Source organism: Arvicola amphibius, chromosome X (genome assembly GCF_903992535.2).
Source record: "Arvicola amphibius chromosome X, mArvAmp1.2, whole genome shotgun sequence".
In the NCBI taxonomy this organism is placed as follows: domain Eukaryota; kingdom Metazoa; phylum Chordata; class Mammalia; order Rodentia; family Cricetidae; genus Arvicola; species Arvicola amphibius.
The window spans coordinates 45,346,640-45,372,317 of record NC_052065.1 but is presented as its reverse complement, the minus strand read 5'-3'; the positions used below and the strand labels follow the sequence as shown (position 1 = coordinate 45,372,317).

The 25,678-nt window shown below is 35.6% G+C and overlaps 1 protein-coding gene across 1 annotated transcript in view; it reads left to right on the top strand.

Moving 5' to 3' along the window:
* The window catches only part of Il1rapl1 (interleukin 1 receptor accessory protein like 1), a 655,686-nt gene that overhangs the window by 619,512 nt on the left and 10,496 nt on the right, over window positions 1-25,678 (top strand). The window contains 1 exon segment of the mRNA XM_038315713.1: window positions 20,449-20,590. Within this exon segment, the coding sequence (XP_038171641.1) occupies window positions 20,449-20,590 (142 nt within the window).

Sequence of the window (25,678 nt, the reverse complement as noted above, 5' to 3'; positions counted from 1 at the left end):
TTATGATGGCGTGTTTAGGCAACCATATTGGGTCAGCTTTCTGTCTTTTCTAGAAACACTATCTAGCAGCATGTGTGTGGGTGCTATGTTATGTATATATGTGTGTGATGACAATAATAATTAAAAAATATGAGATTAAGAATTTGAGAGGGAATGGTAGGAATGTGGAAGAAATTAGAAGTAAAATAAGAGCAGAAAGTATGTAAATATACTGTTCCCATATGAAATTCTCAACTTTTAAAAAATTCAAATAAAGAAGAACAAAAATAAGGGGTTTACAAATCAGTTGCTGGGTTATTTCTTATCCTGCCCATAGTTGATTAAATTTGCGTGTCCGAATCTCTGACTATTTACACAGATTCCTTTGCTTGGGTTTCTAGTTGGTCTTGTCTGTCTTGACATGCACAAAGCCATCAGTTTTCCTCCAACCCTGGCCTTTTTCCTTTTCTCTCCATTTTGCATTTTTTCCATTTCTCCAATACAACAATACTGTAAATGCGTGGTTCTCAATCTTCACAACACCGTGGCCATTTAGTATACTTGCTCATGTTGTCATGGTTCCCAATCACAAAATTATTTTTGTTGCTCCTTCATAACTGTAATTTTACTACTATTATTAATCATAATATAAATATTTGTGTTTTCCAAGGTTCCTAGGTGACCTCTGTGAAAGGGTCATTTGATCCCAATAGGGTCATGACCCACAGATTAAGGAACACTGCTTTAAATGGATACACACCAGAAAAGTGTTTTGGCCTCAGATTTATCCATTTCTCCACTCACCAAAAGACGTGAATTTCTGGTTCCAAATTTAATGACTACTTGATGCCCTCAAAATATGGACATATTTATTTTCTGTAACAAAGCACTTTATTAGTCAAAGGTTTGGAATTGGGAACAAGGCTGGTTGTGTTCAAGACTCAACTCTTATGCAAAATTGTTCTGTCTTAGGCAACCCACTCCATTTATGAGGGCCTCCAATGGTCTTCTCTAAAATGGGAGTGCTAAGACGTCCTTTCACTTATAGCCGCTATGAGAATTTCATGAACTCATAGGTGCCAATGCGTATCACAGCATCTGACACATACTTAATGCCCATTAAATATTAACAAGCTACTACACGACTTCCATGTTCTGTGTCCTACTGCAGGTAAAGAAGGATGCAGCAATTGTGTGTTCAATTAACAATTCTATGCATTCTAAATTTATCTTTCATTGAAATGATCATCTTTAGTTCTAACAATTACCTCCCACTTATTCAGAATTTTACCTTAATATGAATTTTTTCTAGTCTGAATATACTGTTTTAAAATTTTCATTCATTTATTCATGCATTTAATGATGACTGTTATGTATCTCTATGTGCCTAACGTTGTGTTTGCTTGCAAAATTAAATAAAAAAAGAGGAAATAGGTACCAATATAAATTGGAATGCCATGATCTCCATTTTAAATTACACTGCTACTAAACATTCTTAACACAAAACTATGCTTTTTTGTTTGACTTTAAATTGCTAAGAGTCTTCATTAACAATCCTGGTCTTAATGGTTATGTTTACTATATTGATTACAATAATGTGGCAAATCATACATCAAGAGGTAGGAACTGGAAAAGTATCTATTTGAGAAACTTAGGCCTACTTAACAAAGATAAACATCTAGGTTTTCTCTATTTCCCCTCAAACTCATTTCACTTCTTCTGTACATGCTGCCTTCCTCCAAAGAATGCAATCAATAAGAATTAGACTTGCTCAATAAACTCTCTAGTCCTGGAAATATCTTTAGTAATGCAATTAAATGTGCAAATAATTTAGAATGCATTGCTTTAAAGCTGGATGAATTTAGACTCAGTGAACTGTTTATCCCTCCTTGTAATAAGTCATCATTGTAATGTGTGTCTGTGTCCTTGCATTTATTTGTCTAGTACATTTATTCTCTGAGAGATTCAATATGATAACGAATCCTTGTAAACCTCTCTGAGATTTAAGAAGAGCCAAATGATGTCATTGATAACTGAAACTAAAAAGTTTTTTTAAACAGTCAACTCTTGCTGGGATATCATGATGTCCTACTGTACTATATGACACTAGCTCCCTGGAAGATTGAATTGATATTCATAGGAGGGTCACTTTTAATGAGTCTTGCCTTACACAACACCATTGTACTTAAGAGCTTAAGTCATGTTCATACACAAACTCCAAATCACACCTGTCAGGTTTAACAACTTCTTTCCTTTAATAAGATTTGACATTTTATAGTCAAATTTTTCTTCATATAACTTTTTTTGCTTGTCTGACTCTCTTCTATATGAGAAAACTGAGTAACTATTTCTAATCCCACATTTTCTTAATTGCTAATGTTAAAACAAATAAAAACACTAGAAAATATTGTGAATATTAGTATCACAAATTATCCCAATTGTTTGATGCTAATAATCTTTTACTTTCATTCTTCTTAATAAAGGACATTTCAAGAAAACCACCAAGCTTACAGACATGAAAATTAACTTTTAAGATAACTATTTCATTACACAGAACATACAATTTAAGTAAGAATAACCCTAGGTTATTTTTCTCTGCTTATTTTGCCCAAGCAAAACCAATATGGGAAAGAAATATTGATAAACTTCTGTTTTCCACAATCCTTGTCAATCATGAATATGAGTGAAAACTCTTAAAATACTTCATTATATACAGCCATATTTATCATTTCATTTGTTTTCTACTAAAATGTTATATTCTTGGTAATGTAGGTTTACTTCTCTATCATATGTTTCAATGTACCTAACTTACTTAATAGATGTAATGAATGTTTCCCTATCAAAAAAGTTTGATTAAATATATTCTGAATAATAATAATAATTTCACCCATTGCAGCTTCTCAATTTTGTCACTATTGATATTTTTGGCTGAATATGTTTCTACTGTAATGGGAATGGTCTTGTACGTTGTAGATTTAGCATCATCTTTTGCCCCTACCTATATCTCCCAACATTATCAAATATTCCTGGAGAAATTAAGAACCTCTGTTTTACAATGTGGATAGAGAAATCTCCCTACAGGAAATGACATTAGCATCTTAAAGTGTTCATAGCGGAGAAATTCAAACTAAAAAAGAAAACTGAAATTTTCAACTTGAAACCCCTCCAAGATCATATCAAATGGAACAGGGATAGTCAGAAAGTCAGCAGAACAACAGTTTATGTACAGGAATTGACACAGGCAGACTATTTGTTTCCTCATTTGGAAAGCCAGCTAGATGTCCCTATTCTTGAACTTCTTCAGCTTTATAATTCTTGAAAATCACCTAGGGAGTGTATTAGAAAAGCAATTCAGATGTATTCATCTAAGATGGTACTCAAGATTTGAAATTCAAAAAGTTCATTACTAATATTTCTGCTACCAGACTGTGGATCACAATTGGCATACCAAGGCCCTAGCTCCACAATAGATCCTACTAATAAACTTTGTAGCATCAAAGAGTTAAAGGGCAACTAGTTCTCTCGAGCTCACTGTGTCCAAGAGAAAGGAATAAAGTCAGAGAACAAGCAGGCAGTGGGACTAAAACCAAGTAATTGCTTCATTCCTTTTTGTAGAGTCAACACCTTTGCCCTCACACCCTGTTCTTAATGAGGTTACATACATCACATATTCAATGACATTTTGCCTTCTAGAATGCATTTGCTACTCAAGAGATGCCTGGTAGAGCACTCTCTTCTAGTATAAAAATGATTAACCTCTTAAGTGAAAATGCTTTCATTGTTGGCACAGTTTCCTACGTGTTCAATACATTACAGGGAAATATATTCAGAAATCTCTCAACAACATATACAGATATAGATAACAACAAGTAACATAGTAACCTATGCACACAAGTTACCCATAGTGTTTCAGTCTGTGCAAAATAGTAAAAACTAAGTAAGTGACATGATATATGATAATCAATAAATTCTGCTAATTTCCTGATTTGAATATTGAATCCAGCCCAATCACAACTCTTTATAAGAAAGAAGGATTAGTATAAAATCAAAATTAACCACCGCATATTGTTGGTCATGAGTACACTGATACAGAAAAAAAGGGGGAAAAAGTATAATAGTCCAAGCAACAGGATAAAGTGTTCTATATGTTCACAAGTTTAATTTGCATATATACCTACCTAGCATCTCACAGAAAAGCTATAAAATTCAAAGAGATCTCACATGAGGCAAAGGAAATTTACTTATACTCAGACCTTTGTAGTATAAAAAGTAATTTACCATTTTGGAAAATAAATACAGTTTCAAACACTTGAAAGGGGGCCAAATAGATCACTTAGCAGTTAAAACTACTTGCAACTCTTCAAAAGGACCAGAGTTCAGCTCATAGTACTCATGTCAAGTTGGCTCACAACTGCCTATAACTCCTTCTCCATGGTATGGGACACCTACTTTTTACTTCCATGGGCACCGGCACTCATATGCACAGACACACATATACATACACAAATAAAACTAATTATTTTTAAAAAGTAAAATAAATCATTTGAAGGAAGCCCACCAAATCATCGAGTTCATACATGTCACAACCCACATAACATGTGCACTCAGAAATTAAGAGATAAGATGGTATGTCCATGACCAATACTCACTTAAGATCCTCTCCACTTTATGCCTCCAAATCACCCCCATAGTCTCATTGTTTGCAGACCGAATCTACCTTTTTATTGATGAAGCTTCATATCATACTGGAAATATTACTTCACTGTAGGCTGTTTAGGGAAGATAGTTTATCCAATGCTGTTGAATGAAAACCATTCCACTTTTTTAAAAATTATGTAAGGAATACATACATTTTTGCCAGTTTCAGGTAAAGCACATACATGAATTAGACCTAGTGGCTAAATCACTAATTTCAGTGGGAGGTATACTACTATCCCGGGGCAGTAGTACTGGAGAAAGGATGATGGCTGTGCTTTTGATGGCTGTGAGTTCCTGCATGGGGTTTAGGATTGCACAACTGGGTCATAATACAAGACAAAAGATATAACTTTTAATAAGCAGTTCTGGATGTCGAACTTTGACAACCAGGTCAGTAAACTGAGAACTTTGACATGACACATAAAAAAATGCTAACTACTCTCTCAGGTCACATAGCCAGGAAAAGTATGTTGATTTCCAATAGATTACCATGGTAACTTGTGTTAGATTTTTAGTGCTGAGAAATACATTTTGCAATCTGTAAGAGATACGTTAGCTATTTGTCTCTGCTTTTAGGGCACATCTTCTATTTTTAGCATGTGGCTTAGTGCAGAGTAATATATATGAAGGTTTAGTTTTCAAAATTAAAGGTGGACATTTAAATGTCATAAAAATGAATTAAAAAATAAATTCAGAAGGAAAATGCAGCAGTATATTCAGGAAGGCACACAATGATCATTCTTAAACCACCCCAAGAATTATTATCATTAGTTGAACTCTGATATGAAGATTGCAAAGAAATTACAAACGGTGATGGACAAAATGAGTTTCTTGAGAGTCTTTAATTTTTCACTCCTTAGTTGCTTGTTACCTAGAGCAAGTCTCTGCCTCATTGTTCTTCAGTTTATCATTTGTAAACTAATTGTCCCTCAGCTTCAGGGCAGAAATCCTGAAAGAAACATATTAAGTACTCACAATAATATATATGAGACCATTTTTCAGATTCTCAGGTTTCAAGGTGCTGTGCCTCATTTTGTCAAGCCTGAAGTGAGTTGAAGTGGCTGCTCTTCCCAAGGGCTTTCCTTCTGATTTAAGTGTTTGTTGCCTTTTGTGCCCATTAGTGCAAAAGACAAACCAAACTTCCCTATATGTGACTGTAGTCCAAAGCACTGACTTCCCACGGTTGCCTAATTCACACGAACTGAAATGTAACAGGCATTTACCAAAATCTGAAAGAAAGCCTGGTATGGTGGATCATGACTATAATCCCGGGATTTGGGAGGCTGCATAAATCTGAGGGCAGCATGAACTATATAATGAGTTTGATGTGCACCTGGGCAACAGAATGAGATTCTGTCTCAAAAAAAAAAAAAGAAAAAAAAGTGAACCTTAAATACACGACTTGAATGAATTTGAAAATTATTAATTCTAGAATCTAATGCAAAATGATTCCTCTGGGGGAGGAATAATGATAAATTTTGCTATTTTCTTGTCCTCCAAGCATGCTCATTACATCATGGGTTTTTTAAGTTCAATAAACTATTTGCAAATTTAGAAAACCAGGGCAAACTTTCCACCATGGTCCTCAACTGCTTTATGTATTCAAAAACAAAGAGCGATCAAAAGCACTAAAAAGTGAGAAGAAAAAGTGCTTTCTGTTACTCCCATTTGAGAGAAATAAACCAGCATGGGGTGTGATTACTGTTTTGGCCCCCAATAATTTCCAACTCTGAAAACCACCAAGATTTCAAATGAAACTTTTCTCAAGAGAGAAAGGTATTACCAATGACTTTCACCAAAACAGTTGTTTTTAATGCTTTCAGTAATTAGAAATATATTAAAAACTTAAGAAAGAAATTAAAATGATAGCAAAAGTCTGATGATATATCAAGGCTTTTTGACTTAGTACGTTATAGTAATAAGGTTTCACACATGTACAGTGCTCCATAAATTATTTCCATTAGTAGAATATATTTCAGATCATAATTTTTTTGTCAGAGTCCAGTGTTTCTGTAGAAAAAGTAGAAACATGGCTCTTATGCGTGATCTAAGCAGTCCAGATTTTCTGTGTTCTTTGGGCATTCCAAAGTATTCCAATGGAACAATCAGTTGTTCTAACTGTGACAATGTATCCTCTGGTGGACAAATTGCTTTCAGGATAAGCATCAAATCCTTTAACAAAAAAAGAGTAAAATGGCAATGCCACCTTTACTTTGACAATTTTCTCTCCAGAGAGGTTTTGTAACATTCCATCTGTGCCTGTCTATTTGTATGACATGTAAGAAGGGAATTCCTAGTAGAGAGAAAGCAAATACTTTTTCTTCGAAGATATTTTCTTTTAGACATCAGTGTGGTTTGACACCATGATATACAATAGCCCTGTCTTCTAAGCTGGTCACCTGAGGCCCTTTTGTTCTTTATTTAACAGTATACTCATTCTTTGTCTGATTTCTCTTCTGAGATCTCAGATGAAAGAGCCAACTCTGAATCGCTATGTCTGTATGCTTGGGCAAATATGTGATTATGTGTATGTCCCTTGTATACTCCTTATATACTAATATTTCAAATACTTATGTATACTCCAAAGGGGAAAAGTTTTCTACAATAAATCCCTACCTATGCTAGGAACTACATATAGTACCTTTGAAAAGAAGTGCTAAATTTCCTCAGGGGGTGAAGCATAGTCTTCTTGTTCTGACCTAAATTTGGGGACTAATTTAACTGTTACATGACATGAATTCCCAGACAAATATTTGGGGGGGGGAGGGGGTAAAAGCAGAGGTTATTTAATTTGAAAATAATTTTAAAAGATGAAACAATATACATTGACTAAATAAGAAAAGAAGAAGAACTTGCCTGAAATCACCTAACATATAAGAAATATATTTTCTCATTGCATACCATATCAAATTATTTTTCAAAAACCTTTATGGACACTCTTGCACTATGCCAATCAGTGATTGATTTTATCTCTAACCATCTGCCAACAAAACCACACAAACACATACACAAAATGTGCCAAGTGTGTTGCTTACTTGTCTAATGATTATGATACTTACAGTAGTGTTACATTCATATGAAGTTCGAACACATTGACACCTCAGTGCTCAATAAACATTAGTGGTACTTTGTCATATACATGTGCTCGCCTGTTAGAATCTACAAGATGGAAGGTCCCTGAAGGCAATAATCATACATTTCTTCCATCACTTTATTACTAGAATGCAAAAGCACTGTACCACCATATAGAAAGTACTCATTAGACAAGCATGAAATTAATGACTGGATGAAAAAATTAAATGTGAATAGTATATCTCAGTGGCAGTTGTTACTTGCCTGGATCTGTAAAGTCTTAATGAAACAGTAGGTGATTCTCAGATCCTAAGTGAATACAAACTTTAAAATTCTCTACGCCTATACAATATTATATTAGTGACATATTCATGAATGAAGGATAGCCTTTACCTCTATACTATAAAGTCCATTCTCTCTCCTCTCTCTCTCTCTCTCTCTCTCTCTCTATCTCTCTCTCTCTCTCTCTCTCTCTCTCCTCTCTCTCTCTCTCTCTCTATCTCTATCTATCTGTGTGTGTGTGTTTAGTTAGGCCAGAGGTTGACATTGAGTGGTTTTCCTATTTCTCTTCCCAATTTATTTTTTGAGACGTTTAAATAGGACCTTTCACTGCACCTGGATCTCACAAAATCAGTGATACTTAGCTAATTAGCAGTCAGCAGGGGTCTTCTTGTTCACGTCCTGAGTGCTGGGCTGACATGCGTATGCCATTGCACTTGGGCTTGAATTTAGGTCCTCATGTTTTCAAAGCAAGGACTTTACAAAGCTTAGTCATTTTCTCAGTCCCAGCTCTCTACTTTATGTATAATGTATATTTTAACCAAGTAATGGAATGGATATTCTTAATTATACTTCTCCAGCTGCTTGAACATTATGATACTCTAAACCAAAATCACTCAAAGAGATATTGGAATATTAGAGTAGAAGGAAATTAATTTTTATTTGAAAACTATGTATGCTTAGTCATCTATCTAGTTATTCATTTATTCAACAGATCATCATTGAGTTTTCTATAGTACATCAGGCAATTTCAAGGGATCTTAGATAAGTACTGAAAATAATCTAAAAAATAGAAAAACACAAACAGAAAAACAACCAAAGACTCACCATCATGGAATTTAAATTTCATCAAGCCAGAAAATAAAAGGCCAGGTGGTGGTGGCAACATGCCTTTTATCCCAGAAGCAGGGAGGCAAAGGCATGCAGATCTCTGTGAGTTCAAGGCCAGCCTGGTCTACAGAGCAAGTTCTAGGACAGTTAGGACTGTAACACACAAAAAAAAACCTTGCCTTAAAAAACCACATTAATTCATTAACTAATATTATAGCTAGTAATATGAAAACTGAATGTTATAAGGTAACAAAACTACAGAAAAATATAAGTAAGTCCAGAATGCTTTTTCTTTCTACTTAAGATGAGTGGTTGGTGGAAGAATTACACGTGTTGCGATATGAGCAAATACTTAAGAGACAATGAGGCTAGCCAGGCATAGTGGCACATGCCTAAAGCCCAGCACTCATCTAGGAAAACCAGGAGTTTGAAACCTGCTTAGGATACATAGACAACCTACAATATTCAGTTAGACCCTTCTTCAAAGTATGTGCTTGCAGATACTCATACATTCACACACATATTCTTACACATGCACACACACACACACACACACACACTCAGAGAGAGAGAGAGAGAGAGAAGAAAAGAATGGAGAAGAGGAATTGGAGAGGAGGAGAACACAGGAAAAAAGGAGTGAAAGGAAAAAGAGGAGCATAACATGAGAAATCTGGGACAGAGAAGCATTCTTGGTCAGAAGGGACAAATAAAAACAAAGATCTTATAATAAAGCAACTGTTTAATATGCTTGCAATGCAAAACCATAGACAAGAGAAACTCTGTTGATATACAGCACAGTATTTGATGAAACAACAACAGGAAACACATGTTGTAAGTGTGAATCACTTTGCCAGTAAATCTTCCCTGAAAGCATAGACTGTAGCATTCTGCAGGATTGGTAGGGATTAAAAAATGAAAGACAAAGGTTCTCAGTTGCCATGGAATCTAATCAAACTTCAATTCATAATGGAGAAATGATTATGGCTGGGGATCACTTATGTTAAAGGAATAAATGCCAATACAAACAATTCCAAATTCCCTTGATCGATAATCAACAAAGTACCTGGAGAAAATCTCAAAGTAAAGACATTTGGGGAATATCAACTTGAAGGCTTTTGTAGAGCTTAAATAAAAATAACTATACATATGCAACTTAATTCAAAGATAACCAAGCAAAAATATGCTTATTTCTAACCAAATGATAATGTGATCCTTTTTAACAAGTTATTGTTCGAAAGCTTAATGTGCTTCTTTAATAGCTTGGTCATTTGTACCTCCCATTCCCTCCCTTTCTCTCCTTCTTTTCCTCCTTCTTCTTGACAAATCTTCTTTCTACTTTTATGTTTCTCTTCATATGTGACCCACTGAGTTTAAATAAAGTTCTTGCCTGAAAATAGGTGGGAGGTTATTTACTACAGCAAGAGCACCTCATCAGTATTCACACCACTGAAGAAAGTGAAATCATGCTCCCCAAGCAACCATTCATTGCCAGTAGTTCCTCAAGGAGATGTAGGGCCTCATGGACCCATCTCCCATTCATGGTGAAATGTTGAGGGACCAAATATTTGGCAGGTCTTTCAGATAAACAGAACTGCAATGTGTCCGGAAGTGCAATGGCAAGGTAATAAATATTTAGAAGATATATCATTTTGCTGCAGTTCTCCATTTGATTAGTACTTTTATTCTTAGCTGTTATTTTAGAACAGAAAAGCAAACATTTCTCCAAAGTTTTAAGGTTTGTATAGTAAATATCTATTTTCTCCACCTAAGCTCACCAATTATTAACATTTGATATATTAACCTTAAATAACCTTAAATAATTCCTAAACATAGAAAAAATGGATAAAATGTACTCTGTCTAGAGAACGCTCAACAGAGGAATCTACAATGGCTGAAAGACACTTAAGGAAATGCTCAATATCCTCAGCCATCAGAGAAATGCAAATCAAAACTACTCTGAGATTCCATCTTACACATGTAAGAATGTGTAGTGATGAGGCGAGCAGGCCTTTCATCCCGCCCGGATCCCATACGGCTAGCTTTACACCTGAAATAACAACACACAAATTGTATTTATTTAAACACTGCCTGACCCATTAGCTCTAGCCTCTTACTGGCTAACTCTCACATCTTGATTAACCCATTTCTATTAATGTGTGTAGCACCACAAGGTGGTGGCTTACCGATAAGATTCTAACCTGTGTCCATCTTGGAGAGGAGAGCTATGGCGTCTGCCTCACTGTCTTCTACCCAGCATCTTGTTCTGTTTACTCCACCTACCTAATTTTCTGTCCTTTCAAAGGGCCAAGGCAGTCTCTTTATTAACCAATGAAAGTAACACATAGACAGATGACCCTCTTAAATCAAGAATGGCCAAGATCAAAAACACTGATGACAACTTATGCTGGAGAGGTTGTGGGGTAAAGGGAACTCCACTCATGAATTGCTAGTCGGAGTGCAAACTGGTACAGCCCCTTTGGATATCAGTATGCCGATTTCTTAGAAAATTAGGAAACAAACTTCCTGAAGACCCAGCAATACCACTTTTGGGTATATGCCCAAAGGATGCTCATCATGCAAGTGCCTGTGGTCAACTATGTTCATGGCAGCATTGTTTGTCATAGCTAGAGCCTGTAAACAACCTAAGTGCCCCTAGACTGAAGAATGGATAAGGAAAATGTAGTACATTTACACAATGGAGTACTATACAGCAGAGAAAATAATGACATCTTAAAATTTGCAGGCAAATGGATGGAGAGTGAGGTAACTCAGACACAGGAAGACAAATATCATATGTACTCACTCATAAGTGGTTTTTAAACATAAAGGAAAGAAAACCAGCCTACAAATCACAATCCCAAAGAACCTAGACAACAATGAAGACCCTAAGAGAGACATACATGGATCTAATCTACATGGGAAGTAGAAAAAGACAAGATCTCTTGAGTACATTGGCAGCATGGGAACCATGAGAGAGGGTTGAAAGGGAGGAGAGAGGAAGGAAAGGGAGGAGAGAAAAATGTAGAGCTCAATAAAATCAACAAAAAATATACTCTGTCTGAAAACATAGGTTATTACCACATCACAGAAAGTAAATTGCAGACATTGTGACTAATTCTTAAGTGTGACTCTCTTAAATTACCAAGAGTGTTTTTTATAGCCAAAGAATATTTATCAAATTTACAAAAATTCAAAAAATAATGAAAGACTACTGTCTCTTATATGGTTGCTCTACAGTCTAGTTACAGACACTGTCTCAAAAGATGCTCTTTACACCACATGTTCAGTATAAGAATATGCCTTGCATTTACATGTCCAGTTTCCCTAGTGTCCATTAACCTGAGATGGTTCCTTAGTTTTTTCTTTCATCAATACTGGAAGAGTATATCTGAAGAGTAGTGACAAGCAGAGTTGGATTCTTGCAGCTGTCTTTCAGTCTAGACCGGCCTGATACCACCTCATTTTTTAAATTTTTATCCATTTCTAGCTACCATCAATGATGTGTGTCTTCTTGGGGTATTATACCAGAGACCACCACTTTATATTATTCCTGGCAATGTTAACTTAATATCACTTTTGGAAGATGGTGCTTATTTTTCCTTTTAAATAATGAGTAAGACGGTACCTTGTAATTATAATATCTATTGATGACTCCTACCTAAATCAATTGTTATTGTGGTGGAGGGAAATGAGGATTTCTATGTCATTTCTTTTTTATTCACTAGTTAGCACTCTACTTTTAAAATTTATTTTTAAGAGAATTGCACTTTACATTCTAATTCCAGTTCCTTCTTCTTCCTGTCCTCCCATTCCTCCTACCACTTCCTCTCCACCTGCCCCCATCCACTCTTCACAGAAGATGAGGCCTCCCATGGGAAGTCAACAAAGTTAGTCACATCACATAAGGCAGGATCAAGCTCCCCCCCCCCCCCCCGCACCTCGTATATAGGCTGAGCAAGACATTCCTCTATAGCGAATGGGTTCTAAAGAGCCAGATCATGTACTAGGGACAAATACTGGTTCCACACCAGTGGCCCCGCCCAAGTCACACAACTGCCATCCACATTCAGAGGCGTGGTTCGGTCTTATGCTTGTTCCTCAGCTGTCGGTCCAGAGTCAATGAGCTCCCACTACCTCAAGTCAGCTGTTTCTGTGGATATCCCCATCATGGTCTTTGCCTCTTTGCTCATAATATCGTTACCTCCTCTCTATGATTGAATTATAGGAGATCGGTCTAGCGCTTAACTGTGAATCTCTGCATCTGCTAGAACCTGGAACAACCTAACAAAAGAATAGTCCTTAGTTCAAGGAAAAAAACAAACAAAAACCATATTACAAGTGAGGTTTTAGCAATGTTACTGAGAATGATGCATTTTTACTCTAGTTCCTTCTTCATCTTTTTGTGGTGGGTTAAAATGTGACAATTAAGTTCCAAGGGCTTCTGGGAGCTTGCTCTAACTAGGCCATAATGATTGGGCTCTAACTCATTGTCTACATTTCCATTTTTGATTGGCAGAAATTAAAAGTTCATTTAATGTTTTTCCTTGATAACCGCTTCCCAAAATGTCAAAGCTGTACTACTTTAAGGGTGATCTTTCTCCAAATATTTGGTCTCACCGATTTAGCTATTCCATTGAAAATCTATTTTTATACTTCGGTTATGATAATTTTACATGTCTTTCTTTCTTCCGAAAAATAAAAAGACTTAAAATTGTTCTCCTTAATAGGAATAAATGCCACCCCCAAACTTTTTCTTGCTATTATACAAGAAGCAATTCATTTTCTTAATATATCATCCCCCTGTCCCACAAAAATGTAACTGCTTCTAAATTGTGCTGATGTATTGTAGAAATTGAGTTGAATATCTTTGTGGGCTGAGCATAATTATCCTCCTGTCAGGAACAAATAATTTATACCGTTCAAAGTAATAAATATGCATATGAATTTATGTGGATGGATAAATCCTTATAAACCTTAGCTCTTTATAACAGAAGAGTTGTGGGGAGAAAGTACATGGAGAACAAAACTAATGAATAAAGTGAGATCATTATAGTGTCTATCATGTGTTTCTCCAACAAACTTGCATTTTACAGCCTATATATCAGGGCAGAACATTTCAAAGGATTTTAAATAAGAAAGAAAAAACAATTTTAGAATGAACTATTTGAGAATAAGGCACCCAAAGTCTTCCACTGCACATTCAACAAACTTTATACATTTATATGAATATGTATAGAGGTCAGAAATGCAAAATGAAAACTCAAAATAAGCTCAAAACCCACATGAACTTTCATTTTGTTAAAATTTTACTTCTTCAAAGATTGCTAGCAAAAGAGTTCCCAAACACTAATACCAGGTACAGGCAAAAAAATACATATGTACTTTACTGCACCAGGTACTTGTAGCAAGATTAGTATAAACCAAGTGCATTTATTATTTGCAGTGTAATCCAATATACTAAGAGATGGCATGTGCTTTATTTTAATTAGCTCTTTCTTTTAAAGGGTTGCTTGCACCAACTGTCTTGATAAGAAAAAAAATTGTAGTCATTGCTCAAAATGCTTGTAGCAAATCTAGTTTTAAATTGAAGCAATTTATTCAGAAAGCAGTCTACTACTGCAGCAATAATCAATGTGTTTTCCCTCAGACCGTACTGGAGCTTTGCAAGGGCTATTGTTAATTGCCTGTAACTAAATGACTGTTGGTGCCCTGAAATGTAACTCTTTGGCACTTGTTCATTTGTTGTGTTTAAGCAAATGCCAGTTTCCCTTAGGTTTTTGCTGAGCAGTTTCGCTTTACAATTTTCAATATTCTGTCTCGTCCCTTAAGGGAGGTAGAGTTTTATCATTTTAAAGAAACAATATTTTTTTTTAAAGTCTGGGTTTTCTCTTTCCACTCTCAGAAACTGAGTTGTGCTGAAATGGAATCTTTTTGTTTTTTCGTGCTACCATCTCGGACAACTTGGAGTAGTACTGAAAAGCAGGCTCCTTTCAAAAGGAAAATGCCATTTGCAAGGACAGTACCATTCACAGTCACATAGTAATGCAAATATGAAAGACAATAGGAGGCCCAGATAATTTCTCTTAACTATGACAAAATTTAGCACTTCTGATTTTCTCCTAACTCGTGGATAAGCCATAAAATGTCTGGCTCACATTATTATGCATTCAGCTTGGAGCAGGAGTGTACAGACTAAATCTAATGCAGCATTTTCCTGGAAAGCATTTTACAATGTGAAAATTTTACATCAACTTAATAAATAGTAAGTAATCTGTGTACATTTACAATAGATATGCCTATATAAGACAGAGCAATGGAGGAGCAGGCACTACTGTGTGCCTTGTGAGAAAAGACAGTTTCATTCCTGACCTCCTTCTAAGGATGCTGTAAGAACACCATGTTTTTACACATGGCATAGAGCATATGAAGAAAAATTTGACATATGCTCAAGATTTCGAGTAAAACAGCATGTTGAAAATGCTAAGTTTCTTTGGACCAGTTTTCAGATGTTCTTATTAGTAGTAAATGCCTGCACCTCGTAAGAGTTATTCTTGTTCATTACTAAGTTTTAAAATATATGCCATTTTTCATACGTTTGTACATTAAAGTTGTTCAAATGACACAGCTATTTCTGTAATTGCAAAGTTACATCAACCCTATTATATATTTTTATTATATTTCAGACAATATTATTGTCTAAATATAAAGAATATTTAAGGTATTATGTACAACTTTGATTTCTATAAAAATAAATAGTAATATGTTCTCTAGAAATAAAAATAACTTACTTTTGTACATTTTTTTTCTTTTACTTATTCACATTCAGTTCCTGAAAAAAAAAAACCAATTGTCCATGAATTTGAAAAAAAACAATGAGGGATATATGGGATGGTTTGGAGGGAGGTAAAGGAAGTCAGAAATGTTATAATTATATTATAATCTAAAAATAAAAGATATAACAGTTTAAAAAGGACCAAAAATAGCTATTAAAAAGTATGTAGAAACCTAAATTATGAACATCACCTAAAGAAAATGAGTCTTTTTTAAAAATTTAATTGCCAATAACATGCTTCAGGTATCATTTTTATTGTCTCTAAAGCTACTTGAGTAGATATGGTATTTACACTATATTACAGGAAAGGGCCTAGTGCTATGCCTCCAGCTGCAAATGGTAGACTTGGAGGCCCTATAGAAAAATCATTCCCTGCGTGGCTACTTATCTACAACAGAACAGCTGTTCTGACTCCAGTAGTTCTTAGAGTGTATCGCACACAGGCCTTGGGTCAGAACTTGTAATAACTTTTCATAAGCAATCAGAATTTTAAAGAATTGAGTTATGATTGGCATAAGATAAAATTTATAGACCTGATGTGATCAGATCAATGAAATTTAACAAATGCATACACTTGTGCATCCACCCCGAGACAAGATAAAGAATATTTCCTTTACCCTGCAAAGCTCCCCCTTACCCCTTTCCAATAAACTTTCCCTTCACTTATCCCATAAGAAAATATAGTTTGGGGGTTCTATCACTGTGCATTGTAATAGGCTGTTCTTATACTTGGGTAGAACCATACAGTAGATAGTACTTTCTGTTTGACTTCCTTTACCCAGTATAACCCTATGAGTTTTTGCATGGTGTATATCTTTAGTTTCTTCTTTTGCTTGCTGAATGCAATCTATTTAAGGACTGGCACTAATTATTCAGCATCTTCTGTTAATGAGATGGGTTGTTTTCAGTTGTGGTTAGTATGGATAAGACTACTCCAAACATTTTTGCATAAGACTTTCTGAGAGTATCTGTATATATCTCTTGGATAACTACATAGGAGTGGAATTGATATTAACATTGAAAACTTTATTAGAAAACTTTCCCAATATAATAGAACAATTATGTTCTCTCAAGACTAGGAATTAAGTATTCTTGATCGAATTTCCATTCTTATGCAAGAAATTTTAGTTGTAAATTATATGTCGTACTTTAGAGTTTCTATTGTTGTGATTAAACACTGTGACCAAAAGCAACTTGGGGAAGAAAGGGTTTATTTTACTTACATTTCTAGGTAAAAGTCCTTCAATGACGGAAGTCATCACATGACTTCAATCAGGGAAGAAACCTGGAGGCAGGAATTGATGCTGAGGCCATGGATGGTTGCTGATTACTGGCTTGCTTCCCATGACTTGCTCAACCTGCTTTCTTATAGTAGCCAGGATCACCAAAACCCACAGTGGGTTGGTCCCTCGCACATCAATAACTAATTAAGAAAATGACCTTCAGGCTTGCCTGGAGCCCAATCTTATGGAGGGAATTTCTCAATTCAGGCTCTTTCCTCTCAGATATTAGTTGTGTCCAGCTGCAATGTGGACTAGGAATGTTTCAGTAGTAAAGCATTCACACATCATGAGGTCCTGGGTTTGAGGATTGGACCTTGAACCACAAAAGTGGTCATGATCTAAATTATTATGTTTCCTTTAATGTCCAGTGTATTTTAAATCAGGATGTTCTGATATCTTATTCATCCTGTAGACATATGTACTTTTATTCAGGTTTCTCTGTGTGGTGAAATTCAACTGTCATTCTGAGAGAACGAAGGCCCAAAGCACTCCACAGTATTATTTACCTGCTTAGTCTTTCTGAGCACACAGTGAGAAAGAAACACTGTTCTGAATAACATTTTGTATTTTGTTCCTGGCACGTTTGCAGTAGTCTCTTGTGTAGCTCTTTACAATGTTAAAGAGATAAAACTTGTGCAATTATTTTCCATTATTTCATATTAATTTATTTTGCCTCTGAAATATTTAATTTCTTATTTTACTTTATTCTATCTTAAATTCATAGTCAGATATTTTTAATAAAATATTTTCTTAAAACTCTCATTTAATTTTACCAAGTATAAAAAATACACTTGGTTAAATAGTGGTTATATGTATTTACTTTATTCAACTGTTACATTAGGAATAAAGAACTAGATAATGAGAAATGTGACAGATTGTTTTTCTTAATTGTTACAGGAAAAACGTTATCACATACAAGCATGCACACATACACAAAAATATTCTCTCTGTCACACACACACACACACACACACACACACTTGTGAGAAAATGACCATACTTTCAAAATTATTTTCTCTGAACTGTCTTATTCCTGTTATTATTTTATCCTATTTATGAGAATTTAGGAGAGAACTTGTTACCTAATAATATTTATTATCACAAGTCATGAATTATTTTACTGTTCTTAATCTAGCCTTTTATTGACTGTGCTATAAACTATATAACCTACTCCTTCTCAGTTTCCCAACTACAGAATCCAGAACATTATTTTAGTGTTTTAATTTAAGAAATGACTGGATGTTATGTGATGCTATTCCTGGGGAGGTGTGAACAAAGGTCTAGTCACTCTGGGTAGGATACTGATGACAGGCCAAAATAAGGACACTACCAGAGATGGGGAACCATGAGTTTTCTTAGTGTTACTTACAGGAGTAGAAAAAACTCAGATGACAGTAGCACTAGCAAAGCCTGTCCCAGCATGAGTGATAACTCATGAAAATGGGCAACCTAAAAGCACACTCCACAGCCTGCAGGCAGCACAGCAGGTTGGAGAGTGTGCTTTCCCAATGACTCAGTCTGAATCTCTTTCAGCTAGCTTGGCTCATTTCTGCTTCTTCCAGGCAGCTGGTCTGGTCTCAGAGTCTTCTCAGCTTAGTTTGCCTGATAGTGACTCTCAGGGGTCTTCATTGCTTACTCTGGCCAGAAAAGGCCTATCAAATCTGGTTTGAGTTGTTTCCTCTCTGAGCTACAGAGGGGAATGTTCTACTTCCCTAAAATATCCTGTTGTTTCACCTCCACTTTAACATCCTCTATGTTCCTGTGCTTCCTTCCAAGATGTAAGGTTTCCATCTGGGGCAAAACTGCTACACACAGCACTAAATTTACTGAATTAAAGAGACTATTATTTTTCAAGTTTAACTTCAGGGAACATCAGCCACCCAACAGTTATAACATTTAGAAAATGATAATCAATGACATTATTCATACACAGGCACTTAGGCAGAGAGAGTTTCAATATATGTGCATGGATACTTATTATTTACATACCAGCAACCTAAATCTTGTTACAATCTTCATAAGACCTAAAGAAGAAAATGTAACCACATTAATCTATTCTATTCCAATTTTTTTTCTGTTTATTTTTGCTATAATATCAACATTCAGTATGATAAAGGAGAGCTTGTATGATCCACAATTAATAAAAACTCAGAGAGAGAAACGGGTTCAACCTGAAGGCCAGAAAAGCAAAACAGCCCGCCATCAGTTCTTACTTCTATCTTAGTCTAAAATCATGATCCAGTTTCCAAGGATCTCAGAATGAGACTGAGACTGAGAGTTCATCCTGTTTTATAATCCTCTCATGGACTAGGATTAAAAGCATGCACCACTGGGATTAAAGGCGTGCACCGCCCAGTTTCTATGGCAACTAGTGTGGTTGCTGGGATTAAAGCCTTACACTGCCTGGTGTGTAAGGCTGACCAGTGGGGCTGTTTTACTCTCTGGTCTTCAGGCAAGGTTTATTTATTAAAATACAAAGGAAATGCCACCACATTTGTATGCAGCAAATGTCAAAAAATTCCTCATTTAGACATGTCTATAGTAACTTGTCTAGCATAATATAAGGGAAAGTAAATAAAAATAAGAAAAAATGTAGTTTCTTAATTAAAAAAATGTTTCCAGCATATTTTCCTGTGATATATGTTAGGAGGCCTACTTTTTAAATCCAGTTAACCTTTCCACCTTCAGGATTATGCTAACAAAGCTGGACAGTACTCTTTTCAGAAAAATGGACATGATAAGTCATTACTTTTTGCAGGGGAGAGAGCAGATAGCATTCATCATTCATCAGGTAGTTCTGCCAACACTCTATGTGGCAGTGTACATGTCCTCTAGGAACTATGCTATTTGGCCCCTGTTTTTTTAATATTCAATCCAACTCCCAGGTTACAGTTCAGGTAAAAAAAATCAAGATTCATATGCAGATGTTCATAAAGCTGTCTTGTCTTTAAAAAAATTATTTTTTTTTATCATTTCCAAACACGTAGTTCATAGGACCTCCTCAAACAATATGTGTACATGTAAAAGTTTTTGCACTGAGGCCAACCTAATATTGTAGTTTTCAATTAGATATTTACAGTATTTTTTTTAGTCCAGGTGCAATGTGTCAACCAAGTTCATTTTTAGCAAAGCAGTGTTACTAAGCAACGCTGTCACATATCACCTTATCCAATTACCACGGTAACAGAATTGAAAACTAAGGATGGATTAAATCCTCACACAAGATAAGTATGTGGGTACATGCCCACGATCCCAGAACTTGAGAGACTGTATCAGGTGGGTCACAAGTTCAAAGTCAGCCTAGGATACACAATGAGAAGCAATTTTTAAAAAATGAAAACAAAGTAATTGTCATAGAAAAGGGGATGAGATTGCTCTAACACATCTGGAGTCATTTGCAAAAACATGAAACTAAATAGAATTTCATGTTTTTTATGTGATTATATAATTCTCCATTGCTCTCTTCCTCTAGAGTTAATGTACACCGTTGAACTTGCTGGAGGGCTTGGTGCTATTCTCTTGCTGCTTGTTTGTTTGGTGACCATCTATAAATGTTACAAGATAGAAATCATGCTGTTCTACAGGAATCATTTTGGAGCTGAGGAGCTGGATGGAGGTAAGACGATTTCCCTGCTCCATTGTTCCTTAGAAATATGTTTGCTTATTCCAGCAAAAGAAAAGTTATGCACATCTTTGTAAAATCATTTTATGTCTAGAAATATGTATAGAAATTTCAAACCAATAGGTAGTTTTATCTGCAACTTGTCTAGTAACATCTACTCTTTTTAGAATTGTATTCCAAGCAGCACTTACAAATTACAGACACTGATTGCAATGCCATTGGCATGTTCATTTTCTCTCACCTTGTAATCAGTACTGAAAGGCCAGATTTACTTTTCTATAGGTAAGGTGTCTTTCTTTTAATTGTCTTCCCTAGTTGAGTAGGTTGAAGTGAATTTCAATTTGTTCTTGTTTAGACTGATAACTGTTTTATTAAACTGTACTGACAATTTTAGCATTCTTCTAAGAGGTTCTTCAGTCTTGTCCATCTCTCTATTTTTAGAGACTATCATTCCAAGGGTAAACCAACGGGAGAAATACAAAGCCACATTGTTTTTATAATAACACATCTAACATTTTTGCTCACACTGAACAAGTAAACATCGTTTTAATAGAAATAGTAATTATCATTCACCTCTGGCCAGGCAAGAATATGTGTACATTCTAAAAAGAAATTAAGGTTCGTAAATTGACCCTCCCAACACCATTCATTAGTGAACTTAAAGGTCTTTTGTATTCCTTTGAGGTCATTTGGAAAACATAAGTTAAACTTGCAAAATAGCACTTGCAAAGTGAAAATGAATAGTGGCAATGATTAAGGCCTCTTGGCTATGTTGATAAGCATTTCTCTTTGTCAGTTTTGCACTGAACAGTGCAAAAGCAAATGAAACCTTGTCCCTGTTACCATACTTCAAGGATCTCTGGAGCAGTCCATAGGCAGAGATGTCAGCTGTCAAGCTTATAAAAAGGAGCACTTTATTGGCATTGCCAACACTCCTCTCCATTTACACTTCTCCTGTTGCTACTAAGGTGAAGGCCGGACTGTCAAAGCACTATTGCTTCGGGGAGTTTCTTAAAGCCAGGATTTTCCTTAGTTTTTTTTATATTTTTTTTCCTGTTCACACAAATTAGTTTATTTTTGTTGCTTCAAGAATATATGAGAAAACTGTCAATATGAGTGCCCCAATCTGTATGCCAGGGATCTAAATCTCATTCCTACTAAGCCTCATAAAAGTTATGAGGCCATTATTATAATCTCCTCTTTATTTCTAAGGTAAGTGGGGCTCTCAGAAGTTGAATAATTTCTTCAAAATAATAATCCAAGTATACTGTAAGTGGCCAAGTAAATCTACTTCTCCAAATCTTTTATTTTTAAAATTTAATATTCTCAGTGTAATCTGAAGGCATGTTATTGTTTGTGCAATTAGAAGTAGATGATATTTTAAAAAGAAGTTTATCTAAACAAGTTTCACGGTTTCAATTAACATTACTTTAAATATAAAGTTTATTTTTGTTTAGAATGATATGAACAATTTTACCCAAACCATCAATTTCTAGTGCAACCTTAGCTGTCATTTTTCTCAGTGTAGAAAATGACAGAATTGAATAAAAAAAATCAGAACCATATTCAGTTGAATTTCTGCGATTTGAAATTTATTTTGAGGATCCTTGCTACTTATCTACCCTGAAGTGGATTACTTGTATAGATTTAATGGATTTTGGTGTTGTTCTGGAGGTATTTGGGTCCTTGGTTTTTTTTTCCAGTTTATTTATTTTTTATTAAAAATTGCCATCTCCTCCCCTCCTCCTCCCCCTTCCCTCCCCTCCCCTCCCCCCACACCCCCCCTCCCTCCCTCTTGAGGCCAAACAGCCATCAGGGTTCTCTACACTAAGTTGAGTCCAAGGTCCTCCCAACTCCCCCCAGGTCCAGGAAGGTGAGCAACCGAACAGACAAGGCTCACACAGAGCCCGTCCATGTCGTAGAGACCAAGCCCATCGCCATTGTCCTTGGCTCCTTGCCCCACATTGGGTCCTTGGTTTTTTGTTTGTTTGTTTGTTTGCATTGTTTAGGTGATTAGACAGTGTAAAGAAACAGTAACAAACAATATTTTATCATGTTAAATGATCTCTCAGAAACCTAATTTAGTTTATAAATGCCCTAGGATTTGTCAAAGCCTGTCCTTCAGGCCATCTTGAACATAATCATGGATATAAGTACTAGGGCTTTCTTTGAGATGCTTCTGTGAATGCAATAAGCCCAAAGAAAGCCAAGGAAATAAACTTAATTATCATGTGGGTAAGATTAATGTACACATAATATTGCTAAGAGAAAAAGAAATCAAAGACTGCTAAGGCTGAGAGTATTCAAATGGTTTATGAGCAGGAATTCATACTGCAAAGTGTAAAGATCTTCCCAGTGCTAAAACAGACCTGCTCCTGCTGATATGGTGACCAGGAGCCCATCCTTAAATAATGCACCTTACTACAAAGGACCTGACTCCTACAACTTCCAGAAACATTGTTTTATAGGAAACCTTTTACAGTAATAATAAGAATGTAACCAGTTTGGGGCTGGAGAGATGGCTCAGTGGTTGAGAGCACTAGCTGCTCTTGCAGAGGAACCAGGCTGAGTACCCAGCAATTGCCTAGTGGTTTCTGGAGAAAATGGACACAAATCCTTACTGTTACAGATTCTTTCTGAAACAGTAGGTGCTTCTGTCATGGCCTTCCCCTCCCTGGTGACCAGAAATCCCTTTCTTAGAAGCCCATACAATGTCCTAACGTTAGGGATATTCCTTTATGTCTTAAATAATTGCCTAATCTTCTAAAGGTGGCAATCGTTTTGGAAAATATCCAATCCCTGTATTTCTAGCTCCCCACAGTCTTATTCCTCTGCCAAGGATGATCACTATTAACAGAAATGCCTGGTCTTTCAGCAGTTTTTGACTTTTAAAAAATGCACAATTTAATGATCAAAGGTGAGCCCATTTATATCTTTCTTCCTTCCTTCCTTTCCTTTTATTTTTAGCCATTTTTCAGTATATTGATTCTAAGAAGTATTTTTTTTTTAAAAAAATGTTGAAAGTAACAATAGGTAAAGAGATTAGCTGCTAGGTGACTGGTATATAGTTCACTGGTAGAAAACACATCTGGCACACATTAGGTACTGGATTTCAACTCAATCACCGAAGGAAAACGGTATTACTAGTCTTCTTTAGAGACAGTCTAATGTATTGGCAAGATAATAACACAGTCATTAAGTAACAAATGCTGGATGGATTGATTCATTTTGACTTTGCGAAACAAAGAAACTAGAAAGAATTTTAAGCCAAGTCTAACCAATTCCCATCTCAAAAATTATACCCAATGGACCAGATTGGGAAATGGAGAAATTAGCACCAGGAAACCATTCAACCAGTTTTTTTCAAGTCATTACAATAGGCATTTTCTGACTCTATGAGTCCTATATCACAAAGATTCTGATATAGAATGATTATGTTGATGTTTTCAGGATATAACATGTTCATGCATTGCTTTCTTCATTTGTACCCAAGTCAACTATTCAACCATTTACATAAAGGACAAATTATTTTGTTATCTGGGTTCAAACCTTGCCACTTCTTTTTTTTTTTTAAACTTCATCACTCCCAACTTTTTGGATCATATTTATTGTACTATTGTCAGCTGTGTTTATAAACACATAATTCTTAAATCTCAATATTCTAAATACATTTCTTTTGTTTTTGTGGGGTTTTTTTTATTATATGTTGACTATTTCTGCCAGGTTAAACACCAAGCCTGGCTTTTACATTACCTGTCTTTTATGCTCACTCTGTGTCATTCCTTCTATTCCTCGGTTCCTCTTGGTACCCCCTACCTTGATGAGCACAATTTTCCCTAAATTATCATCAGCCAATATATAAACTAGCCAAAGGCAATGTACCTATGCATCATTCTAAGGATATTTTAGCTAAATTAGGTATCTATAGAGGTTAAAGTCTAAAAGAGTAGTTTACCTAACCTCCCACCATAATTATTGCACAATAAAAGGAAATTTTACAGAAATTCTATTATATATACGTTTTTAAAAAAATAGTATATGCTGAGCCTGGTGCTGCATGCCTTTAGCCTCAGCACTTGGGAGGAAGAATCCAGCAGATCTCTCTCAGTTGGAGATCAGTTATTTGTTGTACATAGTGAGTTCCAAACAAACCACAGATATATAGTGGGAGCCTGCCTCATAAAGAAAATAAAGAAACAAAAAATTTAAAGAGTTAAAGTGCTGGAGATAAGTGTGTGTTGGGTGTGTATATGTGTGTTCCAAAGGAAAGAAAAGTTTTCAAGAAATTTTCCCTTGAGGCTGTATGACATCATTCCAGACATAGGAACTTGGAGGGAGGGGCCACTTGTTCATCCCAGCTGCCTAGAACTAAAACAATCACACAGCAACTATATTAATTAAAATACTTCTTGGCCCATTAGCTTTAGCTTCATATTGGCTAACTCTTTTATTAATTTAACCCATTTCTATTAATCTGTATATCGCCATGTGGCTGTGGCTTATGGGCAAAGATTCACATGTCTCACTCTGGCGGCTCCATGGTGTCTCTCGGACTCCACCTTTCTTTCATCCAGCATTCAGTCCAGTCCTCCCCACCTACCTAAGTTCTGCCCTATCAACAGGCCAAGGCAGTTTCTTTATTCATTAATGGTAATCACAGCACACAGAAGGGACTCCCACATCAGGAACTAAAGATCCAGCTGCTGACATCCAAACATTCTTTTCTGGGTCACAGGACCATAGTAGAGTTTAGTCTAGAGTTCCCCAAGGACATTGACCCTGATAGATACCTGTAAGGACAGGTATATAATCAAAATGTGTTAAGTCATTCCTTTGCCTTGAGTACCACGGATTTCAAAGGTTATATATTTAATAAAAAGCAACTAATTTTAGCAACGGAACCTGAATTTTATCTTTTCTTAAGCTAATTCGTGAAGCACCTACTTTTGATCTGATTTAAAAGGCATTTTAAATGTTTGAGGTAGTTGCCTCTAGAACAGTGCCATATTCGAATTAATAGCTGAACATCATAAGGAAGAGCTAGTGTCTTCAGAGGAGACGTTATACCAACAATATCTTAGT